The sequence below is a fragment of the Thermobia domestica genome, chromosome 2 (assembly GCF_964235325.1).
Source record: "Thermobia domestica chromosome 2, izTheDome1.hap1.1, whole genome shotgun sequence".
In the NCBI taxonomy this organism is placed as follows: Eukaryota; Metazoa; Arthropoda; class Insecta; order Zygentoma; family Lepismatidae; genus Thermobia; species Thermobia domestica.
Window position 1 is genome coordinate 146,312,658 of NC_137455.1, and position 27,905 is coordinate 146,340,562.

The 27,905-nt window shown below is 35.1% G+C and overlaps 1 protein-coding gene across 2 annotated transcripts in view; it reads left to right on the plus strand.

Moving 5' to 3' along the window:
- LOC145676056 (MAU2 chromatid cohesion factor homolog) overlaps positions 1 to 24,407 on the plus strand; it is a 67,735-nt gene extending 43,328 nt beyond the window's left edge. Inside the window, exons 7-10 of one of the 2 annotated variants that reach the window (XM_081746925.1) lie at positions 2,484 to 2,731; positions 8,668 to 8,873; positions 15,649 to 15,851; positions 20,529 to 24,407. In XM_081746925.1, coding sequence (XP_081603051.1) covers positions 2,484 to 2,731; positions 8,668 to 8,873; positions 15,649 to 15,851; positions 20,529 to 20,722 — 851 coding nt within the window. In that variant the 3' untranslated portion in view covers positions 20,723 to 24,407. Of the gene's footprint in view, positions 1 to 2,483; positions 2,777 to 8,667; positions 8,874 to 15,648; positions 15,852 to 20,528 lie in introns of both variants that reach the window. The other variant, XM_081746919.1, reaches the window with a different exon arrangement.
- The last annotated feature ends 3,498 nt before the right edge of the window (positions 24,408 to 27,905 follow it).

Sequence of the window (27,905 nt, forward strand, 5' to 3'; positions counted from 1 at the left end):
GCAACAAATAGGGCTCTTGAATGAAACAGTTCTTAATGTGCTCTTTGATCTGGTGAAATTTTGTTAATTTTAACCAAATTATTTCTTAAAAGAAAGAGCAGTAGGTAAATTTCACTATTACTCGTGCACTTAGACATATAATTACTATCATTTAATATTCAAATTCAGAATTCACTATAAACTTTATGTACAAAATTTTGTAAGTAAACAAATAGCTATTTTCTAGTGCGACAAATTATCTATTTATATAAAAATGAAAGTGAATATATTTGTAATTTAAAAACTCTTGAACCACCAGACTGATCTCTAAAAATTTTCAACATAGATGAATTTAGGGCCTGGGATGGATTTTAGCATTTCACTTTGAAGGTGCAACTTGGAGGAAGGAAGTGCTGATATATATTGAAAATTACCGATCTTGGTGTCAAACCCATAGTTTTCGGGGCTGCTCAGATGAACAGTGACATTTCCGATGAAGCTTAAATTCAAATTCAGCTCTGCAACTTGGGGAAAGGGAAAGCGGAGGTATATAAAAAAAGATGGAAAATAGCCGATATCATTATCGAATCCATAGTTTTCGGGGAAGCTGAAGTAAACAGTGACACTTTCGATGCCGTTTAAATCCAAATTTATCCCCGCAAATTGGGGGAGGGGGAGGTAGACTATATAAAAATGGTGCAAAATGATCGATATTAGTGTGAATCCATAGTTTTCAGGACCCCTGAATGAACAGTGACATTTCCGATGCAGTTTAAATCCAAATTCAACGCTAAAACTTTAGGGAGGGGAAAGGGGATGATATATATATAAAATGTTCGAAAACGACCTATACTGGCGTCGAATCCATAGGTTTCGGGGTCGTTGAGATGAACAGTAACACTTCTAATGCCGTTTTAATCCAAATTCAGCGCGTGACCTGGGGGTGAAAGAGGGGAGTTATATATACAAATGATCGAAAATGACCGATATCACTCTAGAATCCATAGTTTTTGGTGTTACTTTGATGAACAGTAACACTTACGATGTCATTTAAATCCAAATTCAAGCCCGCAACTTGGGTAGGAAAGAGATATATAAAAATAACTGAAAGTGGCCGATATTAGTGTCAAATCTATAATTTTCGGGGTCACTGAGATGAGCAGTGACATTTCCGATGCCATTTACATCCTCGTAACTTGGGAGCGGGGAGAGGTGCCCGATATTAGTGTCGAATCCATGGTTTTGGTGGTTCTGAGATGAACATTAACACTTCCGAAGATGTTTAAATCCAAATTCAGCCCCATTAGTACTAGTAAAGGGGGAGGGTTACATGTAAAAGTAATTGAAAATGATTGATACTAGTGTCGAATTCATAGTGTTTGGGTTCCAGTTCATTGGTGACAGTTTTGGTGTTCTTTTTACCCAAAACGTATTCTCCCCGTGCGAAGAACGGGTATTCTGCTTGTCTTTAATAATAAGGAACGAAAGTTTCACATGTTAAATTCTTTAATATATTTGTCGCTGCTCAAATTTACGCACTTGTACAGCGTATGTGTGTATATGTAAATAAGATCATATCTCTGTTTGAGTTGTTCGAAAAATATACAAATGATAAAGAGGAATTTTTATCAGAAATCAGAAAACTAAAAAGTAAAATTAAAAGCTGTTGCTTTAAATATTTTTCCTGCTAGCGAAATACATTGTATATATTCTGCAGACACGTTACAGCAAATAAGATTAGCATCAGGCAAAGAAATAGTTTTTAAATTATATTTTCCAGGTTTTGCCAATATTTCCGTACAAAAGATTTTTTGTAATGGGTTCAAAATTTCCGGAAATTTTACACAGCACAAATACATATATTTGATTTTAACATACTGGTTATAACTAAAATGATTCTGGCTCCGTTATTTTAACACTTCCCTGGCGTAAAACGGTAACTTTATAATATTACATAAGATAATTTAAATACGTCTATATTAATTAATCTAACTAGGATTACATTTTAGTATCTTTTCTAGCCATAACTCTATTCTATCACAGTGCTTACTTTAAAGGAGTGGTGTAAATATATTGGTTGGTACAAAATTTTCCTATTCTAATACAAGAAATAACTACTCAATGATCTTAACTGTAAACTAGTAAATACAAAATATTTTTTTTTTTTCATTTTAAAAGAATGACGTAGTAAAATATTCGAAGATTTCAATTTTTCTCAATTTTTCCGTTTTTTTTTCCAAGCTCGGGAAAAATAACTGGTTTTTTACCCAAAATTTCCGGTTTGTATTACAACACTAGTCAAGATTTGCGGTTTTTCTTTTAATTATATTTTTATTTCCTTAAGATATCTTTCGTCGTAGAAATATTTGTCTCTAAAAACAACTATGTTGATCAATATTTTAACGTGATTGTACCTGTGATATTTTATAATTGAATTGGAAATAATAATAGTAATAATAATGATGAGTGATTGATAATATAAGAACGTCTGTGTTTTCTTTCAGTCGTGGACAACAAACCTATCTTAGTTGTATTCCAATTGATGTTGTTGGAGCATATAATTATGTGTCGACTTGTTATGGGAAACAAGACACTTGCTTTACAAGAAATCTCCCAGGCGTGTGGTCTGTGCCAACAACATCCTCGTCTGCTAATGTCTCATCGCCCACAACTTCACACTCTGCTTGGCCTGTATGCTATGAGCATGAATTGTATGGACTCTGCAGAGGCTCAGTTCACGGCTGCTCTACGGGTGAGCAGAAGTGAAAGACACATTTATGGAATGCCTGCGAAAATCGTATGTAATTAATTGCTCAGATTGTAGGACAGTTATCAAACTCCAAGTCAGTACATGAGTTGGAAATAGTGGGTTTTCTGGTGGTTTGGTAAAGATTCTGACTATTTGCATGTAGTAGTAATATGAATTATGATACATAAATGATTGTAGTACGTATAAATAGTACAGAAGATTCAGTTTCGTATATGTGTCCAAATTTGAACTCTAAATTACCTTACGAGAAGCCACCATTTGCCGGCCTCTGTGAACCCCAGATTGTCTTGACAATAACCCTAGACTGTAACTTTCATTGTAGAAAGCTTCTACGAAGCAAAGGAGAGAGAATTTTCTGACATTTCTCTTCACAGGTTTTCCACAGACCCCGAAGAGTAGTCACACGATGCGAGGAAACTGGTCCCTTCAGGAGAAGAAACCCATAAAAATCCTCTCGAGAAATAGCCTTGATGCTAGTGGTTGTTTCCATGCCTATAAAAAATCTTGCGTAGAATTAGTTGTATGTGATAAGGACTTAACCTGATGCGAATGGACTATAAATAAGTCTCAGTGTGTGATGATGATAATATGCAGAATTGATTTTAGTTTTTAGACACCTGACGAATAGTAAATCTTGATTATAGCAGTATCCCGCGACGACCATAAATGCTTTCGAGAAAGTTGCTTTCCAAGCTCCATACAGTGTAACGACGAACTTGCACTTGTTATCGCATAGATGGCGCTCGTAGAGGCGTCTGCAGTTGGTCTTCCTCTCCCATCGATTTGCCTCACCTAGGTAATGTCGTCAGCACTTGACTACCTTTCAGGGATTTAATTGGTCACGCAGGGGCGGTTCACAGTTATCTGGGGCACATGTTGTGTAAGGGAGAAGAGATCTTGGAGAGTTATGCGACGCAGCTTCTGTAGAGTCAGTACACCTCACGGTCTCATTCGACACCTTTCGATGGGTGAACTAATAACCAAACCCCTCTTGATTTTTATACTGCTTAATTCTTAATAGTATTCTATCTTATGGTCTATCTATTTCTGTGCACTGTTTTTAGACACAGAAAAGTTGGCGTGGAAAAATGCCACGATATACCCTTTCCAAATCCTCTTTACTTTGGGAACCTTGATGCAAACATTGCACATTACAATAACGAAACAGTACTGCAAGCTCGTAGATATGTGTTGACCTTCAAACAACGCAATGCAATCAATACTGTACGCGTTTGTAATGTTGAAATTTGTACACATATGTGCGACCCACCCTTCTGTAGTATTGTATTGTTATGTATTAGAAATTAGAATGAATTCAAGTTGCAAATTGTCAGTGATGTAGATTTCTTGTTTTGCAGATATATAGATTACTTTGAGACCGATATACTCCGGATCTAACATTCCTTACTTTTTCATTCTTTTTTTCTTTTTAATATTTCTTTCCTTCTATTCTGTCCCTCTGTTAGTAAAAGTGCGTACATTTTATGTCAATTTTGTGTTCCGATCTGATTTCTCGTTCGTAATTTGTTATCGCCTTAGGATCTAATGTAATTTTTATTTGAGATATGGTACGTAATAGAAACCATTAAAGAAAGTTTACACAAATGTGATTTAAAATGGCTTTACCGGCAGTTTGTAGTCTGGCCATTCACGTGCTCGAGGGAAGAAAAGGCGTTATATTAGTAAAAGACAAAACAGTTCTTTGATGACAATTGCGAAAGTATTCAGATGTATTTTCTTCCTGTTCAATTTAGATATAGTGTATACTGTATCTTCCCCAGTGTGCCAAGTATATGTACGTGATCTAAGATCGTGATACTTTGAACAATACAGTACCCATTTTCTGGCATCTTTTTTATCCTTTGTATGAAGTAGATTAATAAGCTGTAATTACACTCCTTAAAAATTAGTTTCAAAACTGTTTTCGTAAATTACTACTTAATATCGCATATTAAAGCATGGATCTTCGAGATTCTTCGTAGGCTCATTGCAGACCACTCGCTTCTCATTTTCAAGCTTTTTTGTGGGGGTAGGACACCTCGAACGCAATAATTGGGTAGTGCAGGATTCGATCTCAGTAATAGGTCTTGTAATTTTTATGACCATATTTACTCTTACAGACGCATCAGTTTAGTATCGATTTTCTAATTGAGTTTTTTCTTTTTTTTTTAACTTCTTTTATATTACCTTACACGGTATAAATAACTTAGGTTTATCGTATTTCTAGAATTTTGATCATTAATAACTAATAGCAGTCGTAGTAGATGATTTGCAAACGTGATTAATATCAATATCTAATCAGCTTTCCAAGTACAGAAAATGAATATCGAATGTTAAATGTTCGCGATACCTCACTCCTTTGCGTTAGTAATTGTTTATTTTATTATTGTCTTTTTGTTATTTGTAATAAAGTATAATGTGTTGTGGTATCATGTTGAATAGTAGAATGTTGGGAACTCTTACAACTCTCTACTTGATATCATAGATTTTCTCATATGTAATGTAAACCTTTAATAAAGGAATAATTAAGTTAATTAAATAATATGTTAAATTTAGTTACCATCTAGTATAAAATTTTCGAAATATGATAAAACATAAAAACAAGACAATACTTAACCCAGTGAACAGTTTATTACATCAAAGTGTGTTAATCAAAACGAGTACCTATCACACGTCCAGGCCAATTACAAATATTATTAGCCAAGTAAGGAGACATTATTATCGTGTTAAATATAGGTAAAATCAATTTCAAATTACGCCACATTGTGCACAATTATGAGGCATTGTAAGTCCGGAATTTAGTCCTGCTCGAATGAATGGCCACTCTTTCAAATTGTAGAGAATTAAACGGTTGAGTGAAAACGAACACTCACTTTTTATACCTTCAAATGTTATTAACAATGTCACCAAAATTATCTTTTTGACTCTTCACTTAGAAGTTGCAATCTTTAGTGTCGTTTTCCGGGATACATTTTAATACGTTTGTTTTATATTTCTTTCTTTTTTATTTGTATTTTATTTTTAATTACTGTTCATTGTCTAAATAATTTATGTTTATTATGTCTTATCAAACACTAAATTCTCATGTAGACAGAGAGATCTAAATTAAAAAAGAAAAATAGTCTACACTTGGATTCAGTTATTATAAAAATGAAATTTTAAAATTCAATAAAGAGTACGTTACATATGTTAACTGGAATTCTCGTAAACTAATTTTCTTAGATGTCATTGTTAAATTTTCTGCCCAAAAATCAATTCACATTAGTGTTAATTGTAACGAATGATATCTTGAAAGCGAATTAAGCGTTTTTGTTGTAAATGAATAAGTATTTAATTTATAAAGTTGGTTAAGTCAAAGAACATTTGAGAGACCAGGTTACTAGTAAGATTCTATACTTTTTTTGTTTTTTGAAAGCAAAAAATCTTCATATTGCCGTTCTCATTGAAAAGAAAATTAGCTCGATTAAATACGATGGGACAATTTTAAGTCAGTGTTGTCATGAAGAAGATAATTAATTGGAAAGCCTATTCAAAGTAAGTTATGTGTTAGTTAAAAGTGTTTCAAAAGATGGGAGTTACGAGGTTTGAATGAAAATTAATGTTGCCATGGCTGTAACTTTTATTATAATATTAGTAGTAGTAGTACTAGTATTTATTGATGAATTTTCAAACTACTATTTGTATCTGATAAATACATTTGTCCTGTATGTAATGTACTAAAGAGAGGTAGTCCCGTATTGCATGGACGATCCTACCGGAAGGGAAGTGTCGGATTCCTGCCTACTAGGGGGATTAAACGGAGGTGGAGGAGGGGCCAATCCCAGGCATCTGGGTAACGGCTCTGATCCCGCGGAAGGGAGGAAACTCTGTAGGATATGGGCCGGCACCAAACTCAAATGGTGACGTAACACGTACCATTGGATCCGGGATGAGATGCGAAGCGTCTCGACGTGTGTGTGGTATCCCTACACACGGCGGTTGCCAGTTGAACGATCGAGGTAGGCAGGGCCGGGACTCGAGCCCCCTCGGGCAGTGCCTGGGGTTCCCGGATTGGGTTGGACTCTGTCGGGCTGTGGTCATACCGTGGAATTCGGTATCATATGTGAGTTAATCCCAGGAACCTGGGTAACGGTGAACATGTGCGGGAGGTGAGCATGCCTTTTAACGCTCAGGCACCATGCCTGCAGAGTATGGTAGGGCCTGACTCGCTAGCAGGACCGCCTCCACCAGTAAGTTAACTGGTAGGCACTAAGGACTTCGATCTGGCCGCGTAGTGGGCGTATCCTACTCCCTCACTGAATGGGGGTTATACGCTAAGGCGTCAAGGTTAGGGGACAAATCTTGACGGCGCACATCGTGCACGAACACTCAGGTCCACGCACGAGCAACTACGGGCGGGGTGCCTTGTTTGGCGGAACCCATCCATTAAAGAGACCGAACGGTCTCGGGTATGTTCCCCATGCATACAATTAAGCGTGGAGTAGTAGACCACTAGCACACTATGTATGTAATGTACTATTCACTTTTTAACATAATCCCTACGCATTTGCACCAGGGTGGCTAATTATACAAATACATCGGAGAAGAATGTCGGTGGTTATTGTCGACTCCTGAATTGAATGGTAGCCTTCACATTATCATCAGAACGAAAGTAATGTCCCTTAAGGTACGCTTTTATTTTTGGGAAGAGGGTAGAGTTGCAAGGTGCAAAATTGGGACTGCACGGCGAGTCCTTAAGCTGTGGGCTGCTACCCCTCTTGTGTTTCGCGACTCGTGTCCTAGCTGGTGTTGTGCTGTATAATAGGGTTCAAGCCTTCCGGACGCAGCGCGACACTGCGCGGAGCTTCTCCAACGTTTCCACACTCCAGCGTTGAGAGTTTATCGTGGTTTCCTGTTCCAAGAAGTCAATGAGCACGACACCTTGAAAAATCTCAGGAATGGTCACCATGACTTTCCCCACAGTTTGGACCACTTTGAACTTATTGGAACGTGGAAATGTGCTATCCGGTACTCCAACGATTGTCTCTTGTTCGCGGGATCAAATCGACACACCCATGTTCCATCCCTCTTGAGAATGCACTGGAAAAAGCTTCATCCTCACCTCGTAACGGGCCAACAGATCGTGGCAAACTTGCTTTCTATGTACATTGTGCTCTTGCGTAAGCATCGGTAGTACCCAGTGATCACATATTTTGGGACACCCCTGCACCACCTCGGTTTCGGTAAAATGCACTGTTTCTTGGGAAATGAGTCCTACGGCGACCTGTTGCTGTTTGATTCGACGGTTACCACGATTCATTTCATTGACAAAATTTCGATGCTGCTCATCAGATGCGTTGAAGGGAAGGCCACTACGTGGTTATGTTGATCAAGCGCATTAAAGGTAGCCGGATTAACTTGTTTCAACTCCCTGGTCCATCATGTCACAATGCTGACGTCGCCGTAAACAGCTGTCATTCGGCGATTAATTTGGATGGGTTCGCAGGAACTCAATGACGACTCGCTGCGTCAACCTGATCCTCATATTGAACGCCATCTTTTTAAGTTACCAGCACAGCAACGACACCTAGGAACAAAGGAAACAAGTACAGTACATATACTTGTAAAATATAGCTATCAGGTACAAAAACAATTTTGAAAATCTGTTAACAAATTTAAAAAAAAAAACAAAAAAAAACTTACAGCCAAGGAGGGATTACTTTTCAATTAAGCTTCGTACCTCGAACTATTTGTCATCAGTTTTATCAAGTGCTACTACATGAATGCAAGGTTTGTTTACCGTTGGTTACGCTTCACTCTTCCCATTTATTTTTTCTTGAACTTAATCAGAAGGATATGAAATAGATATTAAAAGTTTTTATTTTTTTTAACAATATATTATTGTGAGATTTCGTTAATAATTGAATCTTTGGTTGTAGACGTCCCAGGAACGTGAACTATGGACCTTTGCAAATCTAAATCTGGCGATTGTATACCTTCGAGCCAAGCGTGAGCAAGAGTTCCAGGCGTTATTGGAACGTATTAACCCAGAAAATCTTCCTTCTCACTCCCATAGTCTTCGAGCTGCAGCTTATTATGTACAGGGTCTTCAGTCTTTCTTCCAAGCTAGATATAACGAAGCAAAGTAAGTAGATATATAATTGGGAAGAACGTTATTGAATATGTTTGCTTTATTAGACATACAGTGCATTAGCCAAAAATAATCTAAACCTTAAAAAATTCTGTTGTGTTTTTGGGACACATGTTGCATTTCGATTATTTACAAAATGTGTTCAAAGAAACACAGCAGAGCATTTTAAAGTAACTGTTTTGTTAGGGAACACACTCTCAGCGCACAATAAGGTAGATACAATGCGAAATAAATTCTTTACCTGGGGGGCTCGGTGGCTCAGTGGTAGAGCGTTCACCTCCGGTGCTTGGGGTCCCTGGTTCGATCCCAGCTCGCGCCGTGTGGACTTTGTGATGGACAAACACCGTGCTCGTGGGTTTTCTAGGGTTCTCCCGTTTCCTCCCACTTTCTTCATTCCACCATTTCACTCATCTCTCATCATCACCGTCTCCTTTAGCCTAACCGGCATAACCGTGGGACGTAAAACTTAAAAGATTTCATTTCATTTTAAATTCTTTACCTTTTAGAATTAATAACATTTACTTTCCGAAGATATATTTTCTTTTAATAGGGTCAACAGATAACAGCTATCATGCATTGTCCCAGAATTTCTAAATAGGGGGAGGGTAACGTTTTAGTTGGCGAGATATGTTACAGTTGATCTCCCTCGTGGATATATGGCTAGCGTACACGTCTTTAAAGTGGGAGAACCGGGCTCGATTCTCAGAGGGAGCTCATGTTAAGGTCCTACGTTAAAACTCTGTAAATCTACTACTTATATAGACTCGCTGCTGAAAAAGTCGCTAAACTGTAATTTATATTTAATATGTTACAGGTGATTTTAACTTATGTTCATTCCTAATGTTTTCATGGGAATATGTTCTCACGCGTAGTGGAATGGTTAGCATCAGGGTTGTTGGAATTTCCCCCCGCGCAAAAATCCCAACTCTTTTGGAGAGGTGCTAAAACAAACAAACAAACAAAAACAACAAACTTCTTCAAAAATATATTTCAAAACTTGAATTGAAATGATAATTTCAATGTGATTATAATAACTTTAGTCAATCATGTTTCTCAGTACACATCTAATTTCTAAAGTAGCTTAAAATATGTACTTATCAGGATAAGATATCCAAAACAAAATACCATTTTGCAAGAGAATATGTTTGGAAATCATGTATAACTAATTTGTTTCGTGCTTGACCAAATCTCTGTAACGGTATTCAACTGTAATCTAGAACAAAAAGCAATGAGGGTACATTCTTTTTTTTCTTTTCTTTTTTTTTTTTTTTTTGTAGTTCATACTTGCGTATGAGCACAAATATCAAGTAGTCTGGGCTTTTGGAGATGAACATTGAGAAGTAATTTATTTTTTTAAAAAAAATAACATAAACATGTGCACCATTTTATTCGATGACCTCCTGCCATTTTCCCCGCAAAACCGTAGTCTTGTCTATATAGAGCTTCTGTGGCTTTTGGTCAAAAATTTGGCACACACGGTTTTCACAGGCCTCTTTGAAACTAACTTAACACCATACACGGTGTTCTGCAGACAGACACAATGATAGTCGGATGGTATCGGTCCAGGCAATACGGTGGATATATCAATCTCCCAGCGTAGTTCTCTCAATTTCTGACGGGATGTTAAAGATGTATGCGGTCTGGCGTTGTTAGCGTGGTATACAACACTCTTTCTGTTGACCAGTAACGGTCGTTCCTTTTGAATTGCTAAATGCATTCTCACTAATTGTCGATAGTATAGAACTTCTCGTTTCGACCACGATCTTTTTCGCACATTACTGTTGTAGATTATCTACTTTTCATCACTTGTGATCAACTGCTTCAGAAATGGTTCGAGTTCGTATATTTCAGTAGATACTCACAGATGGAAATTTGATCGACTAATTGTTTTTTAGTTAGATCATGTAGCGCCCAAACTTAGAGCTTCTTTTTGTAGCCAGCTTTCTCCAAATGGTTTAGTACTGTTTGATGATGGATATTTAAGTCATTGGCGATGTCATGACTGCTTACATGCCGGTCCTACTCAACTTTTGCTAGAATATCGTCTTTTGCTGTGTTTGGTCGTCCACAGCGACGAGGATCTTGGACATCGTAATTTCCGAAACGAAAGTGACTGAACAATCTTTTGTCTGTTGCTTTTGATTATATATCTTGTTCATAAATAGCACAAATTTCTTCGCGGGTCTGCGCAATCAAAATAAAACTGTGAAATGTAGTGAAGTTTTCCTGAAATTACACTCATTTTTACGGTGCAATACCTTATGTCTGGTTACAAGAATTCCGCCACTTTCTGCACATCTACTAGTTGCAATTGTCACCTATCAAATGACTTAGACCTGACCCGTTGCGATTCATATACCCTGAGATTTGGGACACCAGCCCCATTTCGTGCGCACAAGACTCAATACTTTTTAAACATCCTGATAAATAATAAAATGTCTCTCTCCATGTATCAGTTAATTACAAATCGAAAACACTTCACCTAAAAAACGAAATTACTATCTTCTGTTTTGTAAAAGCTACATTTGGATAATTACACACGTACAAACGAAAAAGAGTTGCATGGAAGAAAAATAATACGTATACGTCTGATGAGGATCTTGGCTAGAAGATCGAAACGTCACGTGTAAATGTGTTTTTATATTAAATAAGTGCAGTCTTGTTCAGCAGTGTGTTTATTTTTCTGATTTTATTTGCAAGATGTATGACTATGATTATGTTTAGTCAGGGCTGCTGGCCCAGGATTTGAATCCTGACTGCATTAGGGGTTCTGTTCTATACTATATAGAATTATCCATTTTTATTACGCTACTTCCTTTCTTCTGGAAATCGAAATTTAAGTGAATGCCGCGTGTGCAAAATGTGTCTCACAATACACGGTGAGGCTTCATAGATTCCCTTTGTGTGACCCGTCTCCTTTAGCCTAACCGGCATAAACGTGGGACGTTAAACTTAAAGATTTCATTTTTTTCCCTTTGTGTGACAAAGGAGTTCCATAATTTCATGTGGACAATAGAACAAAAATGCTTAAATGGTATTTTGAGTAGAAATACGATAAATGTGACTTTAATTTTATGTACAAAATCTAACGAAACTCAATTTTGCCCCTAAAACTCAATTTTACTCAATAAAACCTACTGGGCTTTTTATTATTATTATTATTATTATTATTATTATTATTATGAATTTTCCATTATCCTCACGCGTCTTTTATTTCTGCTCTTGGTGGGGAAGCAAATTTGTCGGTGTGGTTATCATTTCGTGTTAAGCAATTAGAGATCTGTTTGATTTGCGAATTCCGATCTGGAAAGATCTACATAGAAAACATAAGTGTGGATATAAGTGGATGTGCTGACTCCATGTCACAGTTAATAGGACGTCTGGATGGTCAGTGAGTTTAGTTTTTAGTTTTAGTCTTCATGGAATAGTAATTTAAGGATAAGAATTGACTCATATTTATTATAATTCTTACTATTTTATTTACTGCGTTTTTAAATATTTAATGCACTATTAACTGTACTGTTTCAATATACCCTGACACCTTCCTCAGCAGATCGGGCAAGTCACTTGCCCCCATTTCACTTCCCAACATATCCTTTTCGAAATTATCACTGTGAAAGATTTACACAGTAGTTTTTTAATGAATACCTGGGTAATTTTGTGCTAGTTTGTTGAAATTTTGTTCACTTCTAACAGGCACTTTATGTAGATGCTGTTGTAAACTTAAATCTATGTTAAACGTTATTAATATTAATTTTCAATTTATACACTCTCCTTTTTTAGCTTATATAGTGTTATCCAAACATATAGATGTTTATATTATATAGTAAATTAATTTATAAACTAGCTCAATAACTGTTTTTGTGTGTGTCTGTTTCCTGGATTGACTTAAGTCTTTTTTCAGTTCATGTTGACAGGTATCCTTGTGGTTTGCTGAATTTTTTGGGTAGTAACTAAATATTGACAATTTTGATGTTTGTTCCTAAACCATTTACAGAACGAAAATATCTTACAAATAAAATGCAAGGTTAATTATCTATAAAGAGGACTTAATAACTTTAGTAAATGGACTGCAACACTTATCCTAACATAAAATTTACTATAACTAAAATCTAGTAACAGCTTAGATTTTTCAGATCTCTCGATTTCCATACAATAATAAATTTTCGACTAAGTTGTTCAGAAATCCTACAGTTTATGAGTATGTTAATAAAAATAGAGGCTAACTGATGTTCTGATTTATATATATATAAAGAACTTACAGGTAAATTAATTTTTGTTCTAGGATTGAAAACTATTAAACCTGTACCACGTTAGAAAAGCCAAAAGTTCAGGCTTTAAAAAGAAAATAAAAAACAGTTTCAAACAACAACATTAAAGATAAAAAGTCGATAGTCTTTCTTTTGTTTCCTTTTCAGTTTAGAAAAATAGGACGAAAAGTGGGTCTTAAAAAAATTTACATAAGATCTTCGGTATCTTTTTAAAAAAAGTAAACACAAAGTCGGTACAAACATGATTTTATTGGCAAAAACTAATTCAGGGCTGTATCAGGCAAATTGTCAATGCTCAGAATATATTTGAATGAGAAAAAAGAAAGTAGTGGTTAGTGCGTTTGACTCATGTCCACATTGCCCCAGATTCGATTCTTGGCTGGGCACTCTAACTTTCGGGTCTCTGAAGGAAACTGTGGAGTCACGTGAATAAAAGACGAGACGGCTGCTCGCTCCAAACAGCTTCCAATACGCCTGTTAGAGACAGAGCGGCGGAACACTGATTACTCGTTCGTCGCTAGGTTGGACGTAGTTCCACCAGTCACTAGCAGATGGCATTGCAGCAGGCTCAAATCCACGATGAATTGCTTCGCCGGTGTTTTTAGTTAATGACAAAGGTGAACAGGGAAACCAGAACTCGTTAGAGATATACCTGTACCAAGTCTCTCGGAATATCGTAATTTATTTAGACATAATGTTGGTGAAGTTGAAGTGTTATATAGATCGTTGTTTTACATTGAAAGAAATGTGTATGACCATTTTTCATCAAAATTAGGAACCCAGGTTTGAATATGGGCAAGGAGAACTTGGATAGACGATGGAATTTAATTATCAATAATAAGAATTGTTAATGTTCATCTTTATTAACTCATTATGTTACATAAAAGACAGTTAAAACAAAAGACAAAATTATTTATGGTAGTCTTTTTGAAAGGTGAACACACATCGTAGAACCCAGAATGTTATTTGTGAACTAAAATCAAAATGATTAAGATTTATTTACCACCCAAAAATTCATCAAACCACAGAGAGACTTGGCAACATAAACAATTGAATAAAAAATTTCGTCAACCCAGCGAACAGACACTCAAAACAGTTGTTATGCTACTTCATAAGCTACTTTACTATATAATGTATTTCTATTTTTGGAGTATCGCTTCAGCGAGTTAAGGAAGTATATATTTACTGAAGTTTAATGTATAATACGTTTAACATAGATTTAAGATTATAACAACTTCATAGTTTGTTAAAAGTGAACTAAGTTTCTATCAAACTAGCACAACATTACTCAAATCTGCACAAGTTTTTCACAGCAATAACAATTTCAAAAGAAGAAGAGTATTTTATCTAGCGTAAAGAATTTACGTTATCATATTAACAAAATATTGTAAGAGTAAAATCTGACAGTGATTTCTCATGTGTCAGGAAGCACTGGATCCGGTGGGGACAGTCCATCGAAAAGGTTTAACAGCTTTTTCAGGTCAGCCAACCTAAGTGAGGTTTTTCCTGGGTTTTCCTCATTCACACTAGCCAAATACCAGGATGGTACCTAACAATAGTCCCAAGGCAGTGTGATCGCCAAGGGACATCATCCCTCATATGTGGACGGGCTAACATGGCCATAGATGCCGAAATCTCAGAAATCTAATTCCTAATCCTAAGAAATACTGAAACACTACCGTTAATAGTACATATAAAACTAAATAGAAGAGCACGTTTACGTCATGTAGTACATGCAAATGTATTGCACACTAGTAGCTGTTAAAGGCGGAAGATTATTTTCAGTAGGCACACATTGTATTCACTGATTTTATTTAAATGAATCTCATCGAAGTGTCGTCTAATTTATTAAATACCTAAGAAAGATCTTTCAAATTTTGACTTTATGAAAGGATATGCAATAACATGAAGTAAGACAGAAAAGCAAGAAATAGATCCTATTAGCATTCGGATAGGCGGTGGGTCTCACGGTGTTAGAGCTCAGTGTGAACTAAAATTTTGTTTGAACAATTAATATACTTGTATAAACAAACGAATATTTTTGTCCGAGGTGTGAGTGAAGGGGTTTTATTCTTCTACTATATATTTCCCAAACCTCAATGTTTGCTTATTCATGTAGTCCTGCGGATTACTTCTTGAGCCGCTTCGCAATTTCTTCTTCTTCTGTTTGGTATTAAAAAAAATAGCACTTAAGCTCGAAATTTAGTAGATATTTTTACTTCTTTAAAAATAATAATAATAATAATAAATAAAAAACCCTACACAGAACTTACATTTTCCTTGTTGAAACAGTAGAATTAAGAAGCGGTACAAGTATTAATACGGAGGATTATATGAATCAGTGGACTTTGCGAAATATATAGTAGAAAAATAAATTAATTCTTGGCGCACCTCATAGGGCAACAATATTCGCTCTTTTATATAAATTAGTGGTTAATATGCATACATTGATGAATTCATACAGTTATTGATTTTTTAAAAAATATTTTATATTGTAGGCGTTATTTGCGGGAAACATTGAAGATGGCAAATGCGGAAGATTTGAATCGTTTAACATCCTGTTCACTTGTATTACTCGGCCATATTTTTCTGTCACTAGGAAATAGTCGAGAGAGTATGAATATGGTAACACCTGCCATGCAATTAGCGAGCAAGATACCAGATGTACATGTTCAACTGTGGGCTTCAGCTATCTTAAAAGGTACGTTTCCAAATGTCACTTTGTGTTCACTTGGTTAAAAATTAACTAAAACTTACTTAAGAAAGGGACTTCATTATATTTTAATATTATGATGCTAAAAGATTGTGTCTCAGTAAAGAAATTTTCTTTATTTGCGAAGCTCCTAATTAATCCATTCACCTTTTTCTTTCTTTCACCATCCGTTCCATATATTCAAGTATATATTATAAATTTGTTTCTGCACAACATATTAAAGATTTAGTAGTTGATAAAATAAATTTGATAATATTTCGAAAGAATTGTTTTTGTTAAGTAAGCATGTGATGTTTACCCTATAGGATGGGAATCCAAGTAGAGTAAGCATCATATTTGGTAGTCATTGATCGAATATTTCGCTCGAGTATTGACGACGAAACAAGTTATTACTAGAGTAATAGCTTCTTTCACCGCTAACCACACGTAGGAAAAAATTCAAACAACCACCTTAAACTTACAAATAGAATAAAACTTCAGCATCATTTGAACTGAAAGAGAGCTTAAAATAATAATAATTCGTTTATATCAATATATCTCACCATGCATAACACAATGGACGAGCATGAGGTGACAATTTCCGGGTCAGAATAACGCCAATGGTACACATAAAATAGTGATTGTATTTTGTACTGAACACTATACTTACATCTCTACAGGTGACATAAAATTCTAACAACAGAAAATGTGGATGTATTCTGAGTATAAAAATACAAATAGATATGCACAACTTTACATTTTTTTAATGAATTTTGTTGAGCAGCATATGTGAAGTGCTGGTCCTGAATCGGAGTCTCCGCGCCCAATGCCGGCTATGTCATGCAGCTTCCCCTTTGTCCCTGCTGCTCACGTGAGTCCCACCTACCAGAGTGACGTAAGCACAGGTAGAATTGTGATTGGCTACTGGCGACGGCCAAGGCCTCGACTGCTATCATCTGCTCCGCTGCTGATATATCCGTTGCGAGAATTTACAACGATTACTTACACTATGCGTGGAAAAGTAGCAGCCTTCAAAATAAAATGATTAAATTGTCTGAACTAGGCACACCAAAAATAATGCACAAATAAGTTTATTACAAGCAAGAACTACCCTTTCCATTTCCTAGTATTTTTGCTTTGTTACCACAACATTTAAAAATTTATAATAAAATATTAAATTTCTAAGTAAATTGAGTTCCTATGTGAAAAGTCCGTTCATCGCCCGGGAAGGATACGCTTATGGAAACTATTTTAATCCCTCCCCCGTAGGGTACGCATTTCAGAGAATATGCAATGATAAAAATCCGTAATATCACCCTTCCCCTGCACCCTCACCTCGCACTGCTACAATAACGGAGGATAGATTTCTGTTTAAATGGCAAGTCACTATTCATCTCATCGACGCCGAAAACTATGGATTGGACACTTCCCACCAGTACCCTGGGGGATGAATTTGAATTCACACGGCATCGAGGGTGTCACTATGCATCTCTGCGACTCCGAAAACTATGGATTAAACAAGTGCTTTCCAACTTTTTCCTCGCGGATACACCGTATTAGGAGGCATAATTTGTCATAATATCCGTTCATTTTTTCTCCGCGTTCAGGGACTCCGATATAGGACGCCCTTCAACGCTGCACCACGTGAAACTCATTTTTACGTATTCCTCATTATACAGTCTCACTTTCATGTTTTTACAGTATTAAGAACAGACATATTTAATGCTACTATTGAGTGCTACTCGCACAAAATTGTAGATCACATAATTAATGCGCTGGACAAAAAGAAGGAAGGAAATTTAGTATTATTTTCTTATAAGTTCTTAATTTGTTTACTTATTCTCAATTTATAACAAAACATTTCATGATATCCTTGGTAATACCTCGCGACACCGAAGTTGGGAAGCTCTGGATTAGACACTAAAATCGATTGTTTTCTGTTATTTTTATGTGTCAACCCCATGCTCATAATACGATGGAAAACAAAATTAAGTCAGGGTCAACTCATATACCAAAAATAATCAAAATCGTGCGGCAGTCTACCAAAAGTTCGCGGATAAACATCGTTACATTAATATTTATATATATACTACGAAGTAAATCAAATAACTTGGCTCATAATTGTTTAGTTAAAGCAGATCTTTGGTTTAGGTTTACCGAAACAGTATTTATTTGCGAACATTACTACTTAGGACCTATCACATAATAGTAGGGTTGTTCAATAAGTTTGCCTCGAGCCCTCTTATTTTTCTATTAATTTTGTACCTCAAATGTTTTACCCTCAAATAATAATACCTTCAAACGAAAGCTCAATTTTATGACCCTGAAAAACATGTCCATTGACAATAACAATTACTAGTTTTGCTTAAACAGATTTTTTATTTATGTGTTTATATATATATTCTGGCGATACGCAATGGTACGGGATACCGGCACTTTTTTAATGAAAATTGAATATTTCCTTTCCTCGAAAATACCAAATAGTAAATATGGAAATCACAGTTTTTATTGTTTGTTGTACCTTTTTCTCTCTATATAGAAAGAATTGCGAATCTTTGTTCCTTCTTGAAGTCAATTAATTCTATTCAGGGACTAGAAATATTTGGGCCCTTCTGTCTCTCGCTCGCTGGCACGTCTTCGCGTCTCCGTTTCTTTCGTTCCTTCTTCGCACGGTAATATAAACCATAAAGGCTTTGAACCAACCAGATTTTTTTTTCTGAAAAGACTGACCTCCCACAACGAAATAATCCCAACAGATTTGTCTGTCGCTGAAGTTCGACTTAACTGAAAGCCAGTGTAAAAATTCTTTTGGTACTCCATCTCTATACTTTCTCCGTAGAGGAGCCTTTGTTCAGTTCCTATTTTAATGTATGCAATTAATTGTTTTTATTTATTATTAGGAAGAGAATTAAGTGAAAACATCTCCTAGATATTTTTCGCAAAGTTTATCCATTAATTTAGTAGAGGTTTGTAGAACATTTTGGTAGCATGATTAGTATTCTAAAGAACATTATGTGAACAATGTACTGTATTTGTGTTATTATTGAAATTCAGTATTTATGGAACTCTTGATGCCTTTTGAAAACAAACAATAGCAGCTTACTTTCACCCGTTTACAAAAAGAGGAAAAGGCAAGAAACAAACTACAGAGGAATATTGATTATCGTTACGTTTACCTTATTATAAAATTAAGATGCCATCCTATCAATAAATCAGACATTTTCAAAGCATCTTTTATATGTGTGTACGTGAGTGTTTTTAGGTACAATTCTGCAATGATGTGCTTGCTACTGAACATTATTTTTAATAATAATAGTAGTATCCTGAAAGGTTTGCCATTCCTTTATGAAGCAGCGCACCGGCGCCTTTATTCTTGGGAATAAAACGCTATATATATACAAGGTGTTTCAAAACAACACCGACAATGTTTGGGAGGTGATTCCTGACACCAAGATAAGATGAAAAGTATAAACCAACCTGGGTGCACAAATGCTTCCTTTCGAAATTATAAGCTGCCGAAAAAAAAAATGAACTTTAAAGATCCATATCTTCAAAAGTATGGGACCTATGGCAGTCGGGTCAAGACTTCACTTAGGAACTAATATGTGCATGGTTCCCAATCCTAAAGTACTCACGCAATATCATTTTTATAGAGGCAGTTTGGCTACGGATATACAATTTAAAGTTCTCACCAAGTACCTCTATAAAAAATGTTGCGGAAGTACTGCAGGGTTCTGAAAAATGTATTTTTGGATAGTGTACATATTAGTTGAAGTCTTGACCCGACTACGATAGGTCCCACAGTGTTGGAACTATGGACCATTAAATTTCATTTTTCATGTTTTCGGCAGCCTATAACTCTGAAAGGAAGCACATCTGCACCCAGGTTGGTTTATATTTTTCGTCTTATCTTGGTGTTGGGAATCACCTTCCAAACGTTGTCGGTGCTGTTGTGTGTTGTGTTGTATATATATTTTAAAGGAGCATATTTTATCAATGTTAGATTGTAAAATTGCTTTCTTGCAGCCGAAATCGAAAGATTTTTTCCCGTTAATTGTTACTAAAGATTTATATCCTACAAATTGAATTTTCAGGAAATCAACCCCAACGTCTGTAATTAGCCGAATTATCTTCTTGTATGAGATTTTCATGAACTTCATGGCTGTATACTGAATATTTCAAAATAAATTCGTAATAATAATGTAAAATTTTCCAATAAAGCTACGTACGCCTTGGAGTAGAATTACTTAAGACTCCATCTTAGAAAATTTCAACTTTCAAGACCAAGAATAGATTTATTCACCTTTTTCACCCTCTTTACATTTAGAATATTAGAAATTTCTATCTCGTCCTTAGTTTAGAGTCTGAGGGAAACATTTTTTATAAATTTCAGTTACCTACGCCCAACTGTTTTGGAGATCTGGTGAACAGCGACAAACAGTCCAAGCCCGCTTTTCACTTTTCGTAAAACTTCACCCTATCCTTAGCCTAGGATTCAATGTGCAAATTTGTACAAAATTTTACGCGCAAGAGTTCGAAAGATCTGTTAGAAGTTGGAGGAAAGATTTAAGCCATCTTCTTCCCTGTGCAATTGCCATTTCGTAGTACTCTAAATCACACTGGGGCCAAGGGTTAAGGAGAACGTTTATACAAAACCTCCTATTTTTTATTATTATTTTATTTCAGACTTGTATCGATTGTGTGGAGATCCAGCAAGAGAAAATGAAGCTTACCAGATGCATTGTAATTTCTCACAAATGCTTCTCAAAGATCATTTCCAAGCCTCTCAAATGTCAGAACATAAACTTATCAACTGGACAGAAGGGAACTTTCCTGTGTCGGTGGGAATTCCTCCAAGCACATCAGGAGCTCTTATCTGAAACTTGAAATGCAGAGCAGTTCGTTAGCATAAACATAATATTTTGACAATGGTGCACTCATAAGTAATCCGTTAGTAAATTTGTTGTTTAAATAATGTACCTGAAACAACGCAACAATTTTACGTCAAGACATGTTCACCAAGGTTTTCGAAGGTTTGAACGAATAGTCATAAAGGTTCACATCGACGATTCTGTGATAAACAGTGACACAGTACAGTCTTGTTCAAATCACCCACCTATTTTTTGTAAAATATTCTGCATTATGTTATAGGTAGAATGTTTTGAGATAACTTACGCGCTTCTTATGTATAGTCCTATCTCCGGAAGGCAATACAGAGCCTATGACAGATAACTGATATTTTTCTTCCTTTTGGATACATTTGTATAGTATCTTTTAGTTATGGCATAAACGACGTAGTAGTACGTGAAAGTTTGGATTTCTGTTTGATCAATCATGGTTCCAGTTTTGATTTGTTTTTCCCCTTACGTAACAACACTTCCGTCATAGACAGCCTCAAATTCTTCATCCTATAGCGATATCGAAGTACTATCTCCTGCTTTTACAGTGGCCTATTTATACTAAAGACTATATTAAGAAGAAAATAAAGAAACTTATGTCATAATATTTTGTCTTCATGGATGACATGGAAAATAGTGAGGATTGAGGAAAAAACTGAGGCTGTTGTGGGTATCTTGTGCTGTGTGTCGTATGTACGATTTTTGTTTCAGTTTACTGAAATGTACGGTGAAGAACTGGTTGCCTTTTAATTTTTTATATAACTCGTTTTCTTAAATGTAAAACACTTCGCTATAGGAAGTGTGTCACGTGGTAAAAGTGTCTGAATTGATATATACAGTATTTTATATTGTTCTTGTTTGTTTCCGTGCCAATACTAAACTAAAAGGTTTTAAAGTTTATTCAGTAACTTTCTGTGAAATTTTATTCAAGGTATATTGTCGTTAGACAGAAGTATTATGAAATAGGAGCTTCGATTTGCATGTGTGTTGTGATTTATAAATAATGTATTACCAGTACTATTGGAGATGTCATTTCGAGAATAAGCAACGCATCATATAATAAACTGGATCATTTTCTAGTACTACTAATTCACGTAATATTTTCATATTAAAAAACGAAATCAAGTATAAGTACTGTTTACCATAAAATGGTATGTCGCTTAGAAATAGTTCTAATTCTTCCGCTTCCTTTCATTTGTATATGTTTAATTATGAGGTTTCCAAACTTGATTAGAAAGTTGCAATGAAGAAAAGTTAAGCTCCTACTTGCAGTTCCAATTTTGTGTAAGAATTATATATAAAATCGTGATATAGTATATTGTATAGTACAGGCATGCTTTTGTAAAGCGAGTACTAATATTGTATATTGAGCAATCAAAGTTAATATATGCCATATAACTCTGTAAGGTGCTAACTGATTGTATATACCAACAAATCGATGTGTTTCACCTCGAATAATTGTCAGTAAAAATAGTCTACTTTCCTTCAAGCGTGGGCTCTTCGTTTAACACAGATGATGTTTCAACTGTTAAGCTGTAGAAAATGTCATGAAGGTCAAAGTAACATTTATTTTGAAAATGTTCGAAATATGTTCAGAAGCTTACAAATGTTCGTAGAACTAATAAATATACTTGACATTGTCATGCTCTGACATTAATATAAACGTACTTTTCAATTAAACTAACTGCCGTGTTCTTGGATCAAAATTGTCTCTGGAAGTTTTCCAAAGATGTTGGTTTAATGTTGAGATAAATACACTACTTGTACGTGACTGCATGTGATATAATGACTTGGTATATGACAATGGATATCTCAGATGTAAATACATTTTAATAGACAGGATGAAATAAATATGGAGCTGTGAAAGAATAATATTGAGAATCAGGATGAGTGAATGGATGAGTGTTAAAATTAATTAGTAATGTATTTTGCAAATTTAGATAAGAAAGAGTATAATATTTATTTTGTGAGTATGAGATTATATGGGTTGATGTAAAAGATCTGTTGCCAATTTAGCTGAAATATTAACTTTATCGTATTTAAATAGATATATGTGTATACATCGACAGTATTAAATAAAATATCATCTCTGTTTTCTATATTAATGTATATGATCGTGTTAGATACAGATTCGATTAACTGACATTGTTGGTACTTAAATGTGTAAGTGTTACAATAAACTAAGGTTAGATCTGGTAACATGCGAGTATTGAAACAAATACCAGCGTTAAATTTAAGGGGTATTGTATTTTTTGTTGAAAGTGTTTGAAAGTAACATTAATCAACTGCAATTGCAAGATTAAGGCATGTTTAGTCATTTTGGTATTGCTGTACCACTTATATTTGTGTCATAAGAATTACTCGTTGTTTTTAGTAAAATACTCGGTCAGTTAAATGCAGGTAATAGAAGCTATCTTTTCGGTATCTTCAGTACAAATCCATTCTATGACGCCTTATTTAGCGTATACATAATTATGTTACATTTTATATAGTGTTCATCTAGTTAGAATAATATTATAGCACTAATAAAACAAGGGAATAACCTTTTTTCCTACCATATAGAATGTAAAGCAAAGTGATATATATCTAATATGTAAACTTGGTAAAGTAACACGTTAAATTTATGAAATATATTAAAAAATTTTCATATGTACCAGTTCCTTCAGTCAGAAGAGAACTGTTAAAATTCTCAACTGTTTTCAGGAATTGAAGGTAAAATTTTTATAGTTACGTGATTAAACTAGTTGAGATATATTACGGTGATAATATCGTCGTAGTTGAAAATATGATTATGATCAAATTTTATTCAAAGCAAAATATTTACTTTGCATTGGTCTTTACTTACACTTCATTTCTATGACAAACATATTTGACTAATACTCAGGGTTGTTCAGATGTGTTGTCTTATACTCTTAAACGTAAACACCTAGGACTTATATTTCAGTTGTTCAACAATTTATGTATACTTTATATATAGTCATGCATAAGAAAAATCAGAAATTGGATATCTTCTATAAGTGATCAGCTGACTTTTGTTTCGTGTTATAATTTCCCATATAAACGATGTTATCATTTTTACAAATAGAAACTATAAACATCATAGTTTTCGTAGTACTCACATAGAAACTGGTGCCTAAAACCCAGTATTAATATAAACAAAATCAGTATTCATTAATATTTAATAATTTTGTATTTCTAAACTGAACGAATGTGATCTGGCATCTTTCCGCACAAATGAATTAATATAGGTGCAAAAGCGGTCTGATAATTTGGGGAAAATTTGTATGATAGTAGTACAGTTTACAATTAATGTCCAAGTTCGGACTGTTTCACTCTGTGTTGCTGAAAAGATACAAAGAGTATGACTTTTATGCCTCTTAGCAATATCTGATCAAGAAAAGTAACTGTAAAATTTTCCTGTTTTGAAAACAAATAAAAGTGTACATTGTTTCTTAATGATTGTGTGCTTAAGTTCAGTAACGTTATTTCAAGTCTATTGACTTTTTTATTATTTGTTTCTTCTGCCAAAATTTTATAAAAACTGAAGTAGATCATGACAAAATCAAGTAATATTTTGTTCACAGGACAATTTAAGACTCTTTTTCTGTAGATTTTTAAACTTTTTAAAAGGAAATAAATATATCTTAAGGCTGAAGAACAAACAAAATGTATTTTATTGCCTTGCTCGTTACCTGCAATATGCAAGAGAACATTTTCCATCTACACAAATTTTATTGGCGTAAGTATACCACTATTAACATGAATCGGTAATTTTTAACAAGGTTGCCTAATAACTGTAACTTTCACTTATACATACAGACACTCGTAGTGTAAGAAATCAGTAAGTTTCAACGTGATGGTCTTGCAACTCTACACGTGTTTCCTACAGCCGTTCTGTGGCTCGAAACACTCGTTTGAGCATAACTTGCGTAATCTCCAGAGTCGACAAAATTCATGATTAAAAAAAAAAAAAATCATTTTTGTTGATTTTTTATTTAAATTTTTCTTCTCGTACAGTACAAGTCGCGAACTGAAGAAAAACACTAGGAATTAGCATTAAATGTTAATTATGCCATTTAAATGAAAGTATTGAGGTTGAATTTTGAATTAATTCCCAATCGTTTACTTATTTCAATCCCAAACAATGTTTCTTAAGCGTTAAGGATAAAGTACAGCAATATTTATCAACATGACACTTTTTTCACAAAAGTTACTGATATTTGGCAGGGGCATATTTTTAAGAAGTCGGAACTAGCTTACGGCACGAAATACGTATAAAATACATAAATTCGCCTTGTTATAAAATCTTAAAAAAAAAAATTAAGTTTCAGAGGGGGGATCGGACCCCTCTAAATACGCCCCTATTATCTGGGAACAATCAAACAGACACACACAAAAAAGAATTTTTCTCTTAAATGTCAATGGTGATTTCCCCGTTGGAAAAGTTAACGATTTAAAACTCCTATGTTACGAAGAGAAGAAAGCAGGATTGACCTGTTACCCGTTCAAAACTGAATTTTCCCTAATCATCCTCTGCATGACATTGGTTTTCATTACTGTGCTGTACATACATTAAATTTCATTGTATTGTGATTATCTTCCATAATCGAAATAACAAAACGGAAACGGAATTTTACTTATTTTCACTTTAAATTAATTTATTTCGGAATCTGATTTAAATCAACGACTTTTATTTAAAAAATTAAGTGATTTAAATCGATCCATCTTGGTTCTGTTGCAGCTGCGAGTCACAAACAGCGCTGTGAAACGTATGTAGAGTTACCAGGCCATCACGTTGAGATTTACTGATTTCTTGAAGTATGTATGTCTATATGTGCAAGTTAGAGTGAAAGTTATCAGGTAACCTTGTTAAAACTTACTGATTTAGTTTGTAGTGAAAAGGTGGTGTTTTTATATGCTTGACCTTACGTCAATAAAGTGGTGAAAATGTAGGATTTTTTCATACAGCACTGATCGCATAATGGATAAAACGAAAATAAATAGCGAAATGCAATTTTTTGATATGGATTGAGTACCGCAATTGTGTGTTCACTTTTGATTTTATTCCTTTATTACAACAGAATAGAATAGACAATAATTAGTACTTCCGATTTCAATGTTAAGCTCTATAGAGAAAAAGAGTAAGATTTAATGGGTAATGGCTTTTTAATATGGATGCAGTGTCCGAGTAACAGATTTTATCTTTGCAATCTGTAGTTCCTAAGTTAAGAATTTACTACTTTAAATTTGAGTATTGAATTCATATAGTTTGGAAGTCTACCGTAGTCGTCACACTATGAAACGAAACTCACTTGTTTTATTTCACAAACTCCTCCCTTCAGGAAGTTGAATCTTGTATTACTTCTCAACAAGTGAGACGTTATGTGGTGGTATGCAATACCGCCTTTGGTTTTTTAGTGACGAAGGCATACCGCCTCTGGTTTTTCAGTGATCAAGACTCCGTCACTGGCAGTAATTGACGAATAGCTTTTTACGTAAAAAGACTGTATTTATTATGTAGAAATAATTCCAAAGTTGACAACACCAACATTTTTGTTATCATTTTCCTATCTTTTGTTTTTAAAATAAGGTATCTTCAAAGATGTTCATCTAGTTTATATTTTGATGTTCCATATTAAATTATTTCTTATGTGTGTTTTCTTGCCTTAATGCACATAATGTCGTGTTTTGAGCATGGATGGATTTATGGGTTATCTGCTGTGGGAGTGGATCTTCTGGGGCTTTGGAATATCACTCAGTCGAGTGGGGGGTCCGCGAATTTTCCCGCAGGAAGTTGTTAAGATAAAAGCTCGGTGTTTGAGCATTTTCGTGTATAATTCTCTATAATACAACAAAAGGGGATATATATTTTTTATTTTTTTTTCACAAAATTGTTGGCGGGGGATCAAAATCTCTCCATGTTCCCCTCCCGTAACTACAGAGAAGCTCACCAATGGTTTTCAGTCATTATGTAAATAGAAATGCAATCTTTTAGGCAACATACCCTCACTGTATTTCAATATTTAGATAGTCGAGTCAAAATCGTAATAAAACATACCGCCTCTGCTTTTTTTCCCCACTCCGTACAATGCATAGATCCCAACACATTTCTCACAACGTCGACTCCATGATTCCATGGTCGTCAAGAACGCTTCTTTAATTGTGTTGACTGAAAAATGAGCGTCCACGATGGGAGTCTATTATTGGAAAGAGTTAAAAATCGCTAGGAGGGAGGTCTGGTAAGTAGGGACTATGAGACAACACATAGTTGTTACGAAGAAAATCATAAGTTATGAGTGCTAGATGAGAAGGAGCATAATCTTGATGGACAAGCACATGAGCAACATCTTTGGGGGGGGATCGATTTTCATGCAATGCTGGGATGAACTTAGTTCTTAAAAATGTTCCTAAGTCGTACTTGTCACTGTAGTGCCCTCTCGAACACTACTGAAATGATAGAATGCATTTCACTTTCTTTTAACTATATACAAGATATGTTGGTGCTTCACGAGTGCACACACTGAATTTGTGGATTTTACCTCATGTGGAGACAGTTCTAGAACTACTGATTATTAGTATTATTTTTAAATATTTTCAAATGCATTTTAGTATCAATAGGCATAGAATAATGACGAATAAACAGAGAAAACTTAGAAATTGGACTGGCGGAGATTGGAACTCCGGGGCTTTATTCCGTATTAGCCTTCGAGAAAATAACGGAGCGAAACCCAAAGCAAAACTTGCAAACATCAATTATAACCAGGGATGGAAAAATCCGCTGTTTGTGAGGATGCGCACAAATCGAGTCGAGTCGAGATTTAAGCCTGTCTCGAGAAAATGTTGTCTTGACTCGAAAATATGTTTGTATCTCGATTCGATTCGATTCGAAATTCGAGTCGAGACAAAATATACGAGTTAAAATATACGCACACATCAGCCAGAACATTATGACTACCTACCTAGTTGGCGTCCACCTTTAGCACGGATAACAATGGCGACGCGTCTTGGCATGGGCGCAGTGATCCTTGGTAGGTCGCTGGAGAGAGTTAGCACCACATGTGCACACACAGGTCACCTAATTCCCGTAAATCCCGGGTAGAGGGGCGATGCACTCTGACGTCACATTCAATCACATCCCAGATGTGTTCGATTGGGTTCAAATCCG